This window comes from Nerophis ophidion, linkage group LG25 (genome assembly GCF_033978795.1).
Source record: "Nerophis ophidion isolate RoL-2023_Sa linkage group LG25, RoL_Noph_v1.0, whole genome shotgun sequence".
NCBI lineage: Eukaryota > Metazoa > Chordata > Actinopteri > Syngnathiformes > Syngnathidae > Nerophis > Nerophis ophidion.
This window is the reverse complement of record NC_084635.1, coordinates 32,693,212-32,705,362: the sequence shown is the minus strand read 5'-3', so window position 1 is coordinate 32,705,362 and position 12,151 is coordinate 32,693,212. Positions and strand designations below refer to the sequence as shown.

The 12,151-nt window shown below is 34.5% G+C and overlaps 1 protein-coding gene across 2 annotated transcripts in view; it reads left to right on the top strand.

The window, feature by feature from the left end:
• LOC133543133 (protocadherin-9) overlaps window positions 1-10,995 on the top strand; it is a 634,818-nt gene extending 623,823 nt beyond the window's left edge. For both annotated transcript variants that reach the window (XM_061887606.1, XM_061887605.1), the window contains exon 5: window positions 10,416-10,995. In XM_061887606.1, coding sequence (XP_061743590.1) covers window positions 10,416-10,759 — 344 coding nt within the window. In that variant the 3' untranslated portion in view covers window positions 10,760-10,995. The remainder of the gene's footprint in view (window positions 1-10,415) is intronic.
• The last annotated feature ends 1,156 nt before the right edge of the window (window positions 10,996-12,151 follow it).

The following is a 12,151-nucleotide window of genomic DNA, read 5'->3' as shown; positions in this document are numbered from 1 at the left end:
TTTTTTTGTTGTTGTATTTTTCTACTTGTTTTCTTCTTTTTACGCATTTTTCTTCGAATATATATATTTTTTCCGTATTCATATTCTTTACATTTGTATTTTTGTTCTTGTTCATATTCTTTCTATTCTTCTTCTTCATTTGTTTCGTATTCCTCTCCGTTGTATTTTTAGTCTCTGTATTCTTCTTTTTATCAGACTTGGAATTTTTTTTTCATCGTATTCTACTTTTTTGTGTTTGAGTTCTTTGTTTTCTTCCTTTTTGTGTTATTCTTTTTCTTCTCCATATCGGTTGTATTTTTCTTGTACATATTTTTGTACGTATTCTTCTTCACATTTGTAATTATATTTGCATTTAAAATGTTCCTCATCGTATTGCTGTTTTTTTTGTATTTTTCTACTTGTTTTCTTCTTTTTTTTCGTATTTTTCTTCAAATATATATATTTTTCCGTATTCATATTCTTTACATTTGTATTTTTGTTCTTGTTCATATTCTTTCTATCCTTCTTCTTAATTTTTTTGGTATTCCTCTCTGTCGTATTCTTCTTTTTATCACACTTCTTGGAATTTTTTTTTTTTATCGAATTCTACTTTTTTGTGTTTGAGTTCTTCGTTTTTGTGTTATTCTTTTTTTTCTCCATATCGGTTATATTTTTCTTGTACGTGTTTTTGTTTGTATTCTTTTTCACATTCATATTCATATTTGTATTCATTTTCTTAATCGAAATTGCTGAGTTTTTTGGTATTTTTCTTCTATTTGTGACATACTCCTACCTGTGAGTGCTCTCAACTTAAAGCACAGAGACTGCTTGTTGCAAACGCCGCTGCACATTTATTTACTATCATTATTTATTTTATTTATGTCCATACCTTGTTGCATCATATTTTTGTACAGTAGCGGAGGAAAAGGTCAGGTATACAATGTTGAAAGATTTACTTCCAGAACATTCGAACAGCAGCTGCAGAGACCAATCCTTCGCAAATGACAACATCTGGGCTAGCTTAACAGCATGGCAGAATACACAAGCCCTATGGACGCTGGATCCCCCGCACTCAATCTCCGTCTCCTCCCGTGTGAAGCCTGGTTGCCGTGCGTCTGGCACATCAGTACTGATAGAGTGCATCCAATTAATTAGCCAAACACTATCTCATTAGCAATAGCCAGCAGACAAAAACAATAATACTCTTTCAACGACCTTCTGTGCTCTTCCGCGACCTCCGTGGCGCCGAGTGGGAGGGCTTTGAACGAGCCGAGTGTCCGACTTTAAACCGACAATTTTGCTCCGGGCTGATATTTATTCAACTCCTTCTGCGGAATTCATCAGAGCGGCCCGCGGCGTGTCCGCCAAACTTTCTGTCGGGAGAAAATCTAAGGCTTCTCTTTGCCTTTTAGCGAGCCGTTTCTGGCCTGTTCCTCAACACCTGTGCCTCGGCCTTACTTCAGTCAATCAATCAATCAATGTTTACTTATATAGCCCTAAATCACTAGTGTCTCAAAGGGCTGCGCAAACCACAACACAAACCACTACGACATCCTCGATAGGCCCACATAAGGGCAAGGAAAACTCACACCCAGTGGGACGTCGGTGACAATGATGACTATGAGGAAAGCAATGGATGTCGAGCGGGTCGAACATGATACAAAGTTAGAATTTACAGCAATCTTTTTAAAGGTCACACTTTAGAACAATACTTGTTGATAGTTTCGCACATGTTAACTGCTAGCATGCTTAAGTTAGCAAGTTAGAATTTTTGCTGATTTTAAAGGTACACACTTTTGAGTAATACGATTTTGGTACTTGGCACATGCTAACTGTTAGCATGCTAATGATAGCAAGTTAGAATATTTAGCCAATTTTTAAAAATACACACTTTAGAGCAATATATTTTGGTACTTGGTGCATGCTAACTGCTAGCACGCTTATGTTAGCAAGTTTGATTATTTTAGCTAATTTTAAAGGTACACACTTCAGAGCAATATATGTTGGTAATTGGTGCATGCCAACCGTGCCTTGTTCTGCACATTTTACCGACGATAGCGATGCTACGACAGAGATGTGTGGATATCCTGTGACACTCATAGCAGATGCATTTCCAACGATAAAGTCAAAAAAATCACAAAGGTGAGTTTTGTTGATGTTATTTACTTACCTGCTAATCAGACGTATTTGGTCACGGCATGTCTGCCAGCTAATCGATGCTAACATGCTATTTAGGCTACCTGTATGTATATTTGCATCCAGCCCTTCCCTCCACCCACATTTAATGCCAAACAAACACTTACCAATCGACAGATTTAAGTTGCTCCAGTGGTCAAAAGATGCAATCGTTGGTTGGAAGGCGATCGCCGAATAGCTTCAATAGCTATAGCTTGTAGCTATAACTATTGAGCGAATAGCTTCAATAGCTATTCGCTCAATAGCTTCAGTTTCTTCTTTAATTTTGTTTTCACTATCTGCCTCCACACTCCAACCATCCGTTTCAATACATGCGTAATCTGTTGACTCGCTTAAGTCGCTGAAATCCGAGTCTGAATCCGAGCTAATGTCGCTATATCTTTCTGTCCTATCCGCCATGTTTGTTTGTATTGGCGTCACTAGATGACGTCACAGGAAAATGGACGTCTGGATTTACAGATAGTGAAAATCAGGCACTTTAAAGCCTTTTTTCGGGATATTCCGTGATGGGTAAAATTTTGAAAAAAACTTTGAAAGATAAAATAAGCCACTGGAAACTGATTTTTAGCGGTTTTAACGCTTCTGAAATTGTGAAAATGTTCCCCTTTAACTTTGTTGGGGGTACCAAACCCCAGCAGTTTCATACCCTTCTTTAGTGAAAAATACAATGTAAATGTTTTTTTTCAGTTTCAAGACAGTAATTTTTGGACTATAAATCGAGGTTTTTTTTCATAGTTTGGCCTTGGGTGCGACTTATACTCCAGAACGACTTATAGTCCCAAAAATAGGGTATATGTTTTTGGTAAGACTTTAGTACCGGGAACATATTCTAAGTAACAAAGACTTAATTTACAGTTTTTTGGGCACCAGGGGAACATATTCTAAGTAGGGCTGCAATTAACAACTAATTTGATAATCGATTAATCCGTTGATTATTTCTTCGATTAATCGATTTATTTATTTATTTTTTTAATGCTTTTGAACAATGACGGTTGACAAAAATCCGACTTTAGGACCCAAAATGCCCTCACTCATAAAAGTGTTAAAAATAAGTCATAATGTTTTACTTTTAACGCTTAAAAAAATCTGGATTATTTTCAAATGCATCTGCCAATCATACTCTACGTTTTTATATTTTTTTAAGCAATGCTCCTTTTTATCGGGGACGACGTGGTACGGTCGGGGGAGTGGCCATGCCGGCACACCTGAGGGTTCCCGGTTTGATCCCCACCTACTACCAACCTCGTCACGTCTGTTGTGTCCTTGAGCAGGACGCTTCACCCTTGCTCCTGATGGGTCGTGGTTCCAGATTTATATTATTAGTGTTAATATTGCAACATTTTTGTAATGATCCGCCGCGGTTTTTGAGTCCTTTTGTGTTTTCTGTTTGATTTTATACTCTTCCGATCCCTAGTTTTGCTCTTCCTTTTTTGTTCCGTTATCATGGTTTCATATTTGTTCCACCTGCATCTTGTTTTTGACGCGCACCAGATTTTTGATTATTACCATTATTTAAGCCTGCCTTCTCGCGCTGTTTAGTCCCGATCCTTTGTTTGCGTAAAACAACACTCACGTTGGCATTTCCTAAATCTTGTCTCTATGCTTAGTAGTTCCTTAGCTTCCCGTCATTTTTGGACTCTGTTTTCCGTGCTAAGTTTTAGCTTAGCTTCCTGTGCGTAGGCACCCGTTTTCTTTTCTCTGTTTTTGTACCAGTGTTATCTGTTTTTTTTATAGTAAACCAAGCTCTTACCTGCTATTCCTGTCCGTTCTGGTTTATTTGCATCTTGGGTTGGACAAAACGTGCATCCAATATGCGCCACCATCGTGACAATTTTCTCGTATATTTGCTTGTTTTTTTTGTCATATTCTTCACAAAATGAGCAGGGAGCCTTGAAAAATGTCGCAGTGTACACTTTGTACACCTGGCAACCTGACTACCTCTGAGATTCCGCCCTAAAACACCAACAAATCTCCAACGTTTTATAGGATTAAAGAAAACCTTTAGGGAAAGAAAAAAAGTGATTTCCACAAAAAAATAAATAAATAAAAGCCCGGAACTTTTACTTGATGTCTTGTCTGCTCCTGCCTTGTGCTCCTCTGTGTGTCGGTGCTTCAGCCATCAAAGGGCTCCGGAAGAAGAGCCCTCGAAAAACAGGAGATACAATCAAACAAGGCCACCATTTCAGAAAGAGCAACAAAATAGGAACTCAAAAGGCAGTTCTCGGCATGGAACCTTGAAAAAGTCAATTAAAGTTGTAATGAAAGCCGCCCCTGGCTAAATGGCCCCTGAGCTAACTTTTATTTCAATGCCCAGCACCGCTACTCAAATTGCTCTCACTTTTTTCTTTGTAAGAAACCATTTTTTTATAGATTTGTTTTAATTAAACTCATTTGCAACATCTCCCCGAGACAAAGTATTGGAACAGGTCTTTATATATATATATATATATATATATATATATATATATATATATATATATATATATATATATATATATATATATATATATATATATATATATGTATATATATATATATATATATATATATATATACATACATACATACATATATACATATACATATATGCATATATACATGTACATATATATATGTCTATATATATATATACATACATAAATATATATATATATATATATATATACATACATACATATACATATATGCATATATATATATATATATATATATATATATATATATATATATATATATATATACTTTTTTTTTATTTATAGAATAGAATGGAATAGAATAGCAATTACTTTATGGGGAAATTCAGCACCACAGTTTGCTCACAATGGACAAGAGACACTTAGCTATTTTTTACATGTTAATAACATAAATACAGTAATATTCACACGTGACTAACATAAACACATTCTATTATACAACATTATTCAAATGTGAATGACATAAATACAGTCTTTTATACAGCATTATTCACATGTGAATAATATAAATACAGTCTATTATACAGCATTATTCACATGCAAATAATATAAAAAAAATTCTATTTTACATCCCTATACACAAGCAAATAATGTAAATACAGTCTATTATGCAGCATTATTCATATGTGAATAATATAAATACAGTCTATTATACAACATTACTCACATGTGAATAACATAAATACAGTCTATTATACATAATTATTCACATGTAAATAATATAAATACAATCTATTATAAAGCATTATTCACATGTGAATAATATAAATACAGTCTATTAATAATAGAAATACAGTCTATTATACAGCATTTTTCACCTTGAGCAAGACACATCAACCTTGCTCCTGATGGGTACTGGTTAGCTCTTTGCATGGCAGCTCCCTCCATCAGTGTGTGAATGTGTGTGTGTATGGGTCTAATGTGGAAGTAGTGTCAAAGCGCTTTGAGTACCTTGACGGTAGAAAAGCGCTATACAAGTACAACCCATTTATCATTTATCATTTACATGTGAATAATATAAATACAGTCTATTATACAGCAGTATTACATGTGAATAACATAAATGCAGTCTATTATACAGCAGTATTCACATATGAATAACATAAATACAGTCTATTATACAGCATTATCCACATGTGAATCTTATAAATACAGTCTATTAATAGTTTAAATGCAGTCTATTATACAGCATTATTCACATGTGAATATTATAAATACAGTCTATTATACAGCATTATTAACATTTGAATAACATAAACACAGTCTATTATACAGCATTATTACATGTGAATAATATGAATACAGTCTATTAATAATATAAATACAGTCAATTATACAGCATTATTCACATGTGAATAACATTAATGCAGTCTATTATACATCATTATTCACATGTGAATATTATAAATACAGTCTATTAATAGTTTAAATACAGTCTATTATACAGCAGTATTCTCATGTGAATAAGATAAATACAGTCTATTATACAGCATTAATAACATTTGAATAACATAAATGCAGTCTATTATACTTCATTATAACATCTGAATAATATAAATACAGTCTATTATGCAGCATTATGCAGATGTAAATAACATAAATACATTATATATTCAAGTACAGTCAAAAAGGAACTTATTCCTATATTATATAATGTTGTACTCTATAGTCCGGAAAACATGGTCCATATAAATAATAAAATAAATACATTTTTTTTTAACGGTTGGTAATTTTACAAACTAACTTTTTTTCTGCATTCTGTAAATTTCCGGTAGAATTATTAGATTTTTTTTCAAAAGTAAACCTTGTCATGAAACAAAATCAAACCCTCTACAGTAAGAACCTACCCGTGTACGACTTATACACCGACATAAAAATAGTCCGTGCGTCTGTAAAACTGCTAGCTTTACCTCGCTGAAATAGTAAATGTGCATTTAATTTAATGAGGATAAAAAAAACAAAACAAAACAAAAAAAACACCCGGGCAGGAGTTTGAGAACAAGGCTTTGAAATATTACAGAAGCAACCCACCAACCAATTAGCCGCGTGTGAAGGAAAGAAACAAATTAGGACAAATACCTTTCTTTGTCTCTTAAGGGTAAAAAAAAAAAAAACAGATGGATTCATTACCTTTTGATGTCTGACAAACAAACAGAGCGAGTGGCTCGCTGCCTTAAAACGCAAGAAAAACATCTCAGAGGAGGAAGAGGAGTCTTCCAATGATGGGCTGGTGCATTACATCTTGAATTATTCATGCTTTTCTATCAAATGCTGTGGAATCAAAGATCATATTTGTCATGTCTCGCTGGCGATTCTCCTTTGTGATTTGGGACAATGCCAAGGAAAAGTGTTTGTATGTATTTCAACACTGCATACATTTGTTTTATAGTCTGCTTTCTTCAAAATAGCCACCTTTGGCTCTGATTACTGCTTTGCACACTCTGGGCATTCTCTCCATGGGCTTAAAGAGAAGTGGTTTTCACTTCACAGGTGTGCTTGAAGTTGGCTTTTTTTGAACAAAAATATATTACGGTACATGAAACGTATGTTTATTATTGCAATTTAGTAGTAAGTAAACAAAAACAATTTTTTAATGCTAAAAAAATATCAATGTAATCATAGTTGTTATGTTTGCTGAGGGGAGGTGACGACAACAGACACCAGGAGACCGTATAGCTCTAAGTATTTATTATACTGTGTATAGTCACTATATATAATTCATCCATCTATTTTGTACCGCTTGTCCCTTTTGGGGTCGCTGAAGCCTATCTCAGCTGCATTTGGGCGGAAGGCGCCATACACCCTGGAAAAGTCGCTATCTCATCGCAGGCACATTAAACATATGTTTATTATTGCAATTTAGTCCTTAAATAAAATAGTGAACAAAGTAGACAACTTTTCTTTTAGTAGTAAGTAAACAAACAATTGCTCCTAGTTAGTGTCAGTTATCATTCTGTTATTGTGTCAACACAACGAGGGACAAACTGTAAAAATTAATTATTATCTACTTCTTAGTTTACTGTTAATGTCTGCTTATTTTCTGTTTCAACATGTTCTATCTACACTTCTGTTAAACTGTAATAAATAAATAAATTAATAATCACCTATTATTCTTTTTTTTGATACTTTAAATTAGTTTTGGATGATACCACATATTTAGTTATGGATCCGATACCAAATAGTTACAGGATCACACATTGGTCATATTCAAAGTTATCATGTGTCCAAGGACGTATTTACTGAGTTTGTAAATATAATATAAATAAAAACATTTAAAAATAAATATTTTTTTATTGCCAATAAAATATCAATGTAATTATATTTGTTATGTTTGCTGAGGGGAGGTGACGGCAACAGACACCAGGGGGCCGTATAGCTCTAAGTATTTATTGTATATAGCCACTATATATAATCAATCCATCCATTCATTTTCAACTGCTTGTCCCTTTTGGAGTTATGGGGGTCGCAAGAGCCTATCTCAGCTGCATTGGGGCGGAAGGCGGCGTACACCCGGGACAAGTCGCCAACTCATTGCAGGTACATTAAATATATGTTTATTATTGTAATTTAGTCCTTGAATAAAATAGTGAACATACTAGAGAACTTTACTTTTAGTAGTAAGTAAATAAACAATAGCTCCTAATTAGTGTCAGTTATCATTCTGTTATTTTGTCAACACTACGAAGGACAAACTGTAAAAATGAATGATCTACTTCTTAATTTACTTTTAATGTTTGCTTATTTTCTGTTTCAACATTTACACTTCTGTTAAAATGTAATAATCACTTATTTTTCTCGCCTTTGATACTATACATTAGTTTTGGATGATACCACACATTTAGGTATGGATCCGATACCAAGTAGTTAAAGTATCATACATTGGTCATATTCTAAGTCCTCATGTGTCCAGGGACATATTTACTGAGTTTTTTAACATAATATAAATAAATAAATAAAAATTAAAAAACATTTTTTAATTTTAAAAAAAAATTATGTAACCATAGTTGTTATGTTTGCTGAGAGGAGGTGACGACAACAGACACAAGGGTGCCGTATAGCTCTAAGTATTTATTTTATATAGTCACTATATATAATCCATCCATCCATTTTCTACCACTTGTCCCTTTTGGGGTCGCTGGAGCCCATCTCGGCTGCATTCGGGCGGAAGACGGCGTACACCCAATGACTTTATCACAAAAAAAAAATAAGAGTTGCAGAAATGATTGGAAACACAAGACAGCAATGACACTATATTTTTTAAAAGTGTATGTCAACTTTCCTCCAGAAGGTGTTATCTTTGTCTATGTGATGTCATATATATATCTGAGATATATATATATATATATATATATATATATATATATATATATATATATGTATATGTTTCTTTTTGTACTTTTTTGAATTAATATTTTGAAATGATGAATCAATTCAAAATCCTGATGTATAATAATCAAGTTTTTTGTGCACCTTTACGGGCCAGGAAAAGTACCCGCACTCCTTTTTACGAAGTCACGCTGTTGTAACACATGCTGAATGTGGCTTGGCATTGTCTTGCTGAAATAAGCCGGGGGAACCATGAAAAAGACGGCGCTTAGATGGCAACATATGTTGTTCCAAAACCTGTATGTACCTTTCAGCATTAATGGTGCCTTCACAGATGTGTAAGTTACCCATGCCTTGGGCACTAATGCACCCCCATACCATCACAGATGCTGGCTTTTGAATTTTGCGTCGATAACAGTCTGGATGGTTCGCTTCGCCTTTGGTCCAGATGGCACGATGTCGAATATTTCCAAAAACACTTTGAAATGTGGACTCGTCGGACCACAGAACACTTTTACACTTTGCATCAGTCCATTTTAGATGATCTTGGGCCCAGAGAAGCCAGCGGCGTTTTTGGATGTTGTTGATAAATGGCTTTCGCTTTACATAGTAGAGCTTTAACTTGCACTTACAGATGTAGCGACGAACTGTTTTTAGTGACAGTGGTTTTCTGAAGTGTTCCTGAGCCCATGTGGTGATATCCTTTAAAAATTGATGTTGGTTTTTGATATAGTGCCGTCTGAGGGATCGAACATCACGGTCATTCAATGTTGGTTTCCGGCCATGCCGCTTACGTGGAGTGATTTCTCCAGATTCTCTGAACCTTTTGATGATATATTGGAGCATAGATGTTGAAATCCCTAAATTTATTGCAATTGCAGGTTGAGAAACGTTGTTCTCAAACTATTTGACCATTTGCACACGCAGTTGTGGACAAAGGGGTGTACCTCGCCCCATCCTTTCTTGTGAAAGACTCAGCATTTTTTAAGGAAGCTGTTTTTATTCCCAATCATGGCACCCACCTGTTCCCAATTAGCCTGCACACCTGTGGGATGTTCCAAATAAGTGTTTGATGAGCATTCCTCAACTTTATCAGTATTTATTGCCACTTTTCCCAACTTCTTTGTCACGTGTTGCTGGCATCAAATTCTAAAGTTAATGATTATTCGAAAAAAATAAAAATTTACGAGTTTTTACATCAAATATGTTGTCTTTGTAGCATATTCAACTGAATATGGCTTGAAAATAATTTGCAAATCATTGTATTCTGTTTATATTTACATTTAACACAATTTCCTAACTCATATGGAAACGGGGTTTGTACTTTGCTTTGTGTATTTTGTGCCACGACCGCATTAACTTGACCTCAAACATCCAAGCTCAGAAAAAAAAAAAAATTCAATAAATGTGACCCGCTTTTCTTCCCTCTCGTTCCCGCAGACGGCCCGCTGGGACCCCGCGGCCTGATGGAGGCCTCGGAGATGTGCACGCAGGAGTGTCTGGTCCTGGGACACTCGGACAACTGCTGGATGCCCCCCACCCTGGGACCCTACCAGTCGCCCGTGTCCAGTTACGGCTCTCAGAGGGAGTGGGCTGCCAACGATAAACTTCTCAACGGACACACCTTGACTCGAACCTGGAAACGGGAGAACGGGCAGTCGGAGCATTTTGGCGACAGGAAGCCGTTTGGGAGCGGAGAAGGACATTTTACCGGCGGCATGGCCGACATTCCGCTGGTGAGTTTAAAGTCCTGCCCGGACGGTCCCAAGGACCAGCAGCTCTAAGGTGGACCCGTCTTCTTACCAGCGGACACAACAACTCACCTGAGAGCTTCTTCTTTTCTTCTGGCATCATCTCACACTCCTTTGGAGGCTTAACGAGGGTCACATGGGACAAAATTAAATGAACAGATAATATTAGAATTATTACTTAAATGTGTGATTAATCTGTTATATTGGATATTTAATACATTCATGTCTTATTAAATGTGTCAATGTATTTAATTTAAAAATATAGTTTATAAGGTTTAATTATTTTAATATACAATTAATTTATATATATATATATATATATATATATATATATATATATATATACATACATATATATATATATATATGTATATATATGTATGTGTATATATATATATATATATATATATATATATATATATATTTATATATATATATATATATATATATATATATATATATATATATGATGAAAACACTCCTACAGACATCAAACTTGGAAAGATTTAGTAAGTACAAACCATTTTAGTTACATCATAAAACTTAATATGTGATTTAAAGTGATGAATGAAAAAAATCGTATGAGTAGAACCGCTATGGACGGCTGAAAGACTGAACGGCACTTCTACTTCCGGATGAAAGAACTAATTGGAAGGACACTGCAGCATAAATTTAGCCGCACCGTTTTATAGGCCACAGGGTTCAAAGTGTAGAGAAAAAAAAGTAGGATTATATATGAATACAATCTAAAGGTAAGATGACTAATTCGGTGATATTATTTGTGTGGACCCCCCCTCCGAATGTTTTAGACCTTGTGAATGACCAGCACACCCCCCCCCTTTTTTTTCTATGGTCAAACTGGGTAACCAATCAGGTGTTAGGACCCGCCCACTGACTTTGATGGCTGACTTTGACAGAAATAATAAATTCATGTAGTGCTCACACACATTTTCATGAAATGTATATATTTTTTTAAATCAAAAAATAATTGACAAAATTGAAATATAATAATAAAAATTCAATTAAAAAAGTATTGTTATTCCTAACCATTTTTATTTTTATTATCTTTTTTTTTAATACACTGTAGCACTTAGAAATTGTTTGCTCAATGTAAAGTGATTTTACAAATAAAATCCATTATTATTATTATTATATTATTATAACCAATTAATGACACATTTACTAATACATGCCTATATTTAGTTCCAATGACAACTAATGACACCTTTAAGAAATGATTGAAATATTAATTTCTTTATTTCACTTCAAAGACTTGACCCGTCACAGTCGCCACATGTTCGAGGTGGGCTACCAACGTTCCCTCCAAGTCTACATTACCCAGGATTTTTCTGTCTTTCTACTTTTTCTTTTTTCTTTTTCTTAAAATGAACTTTCATGGATTCCTCGAACTCTGATTTGCAGAAG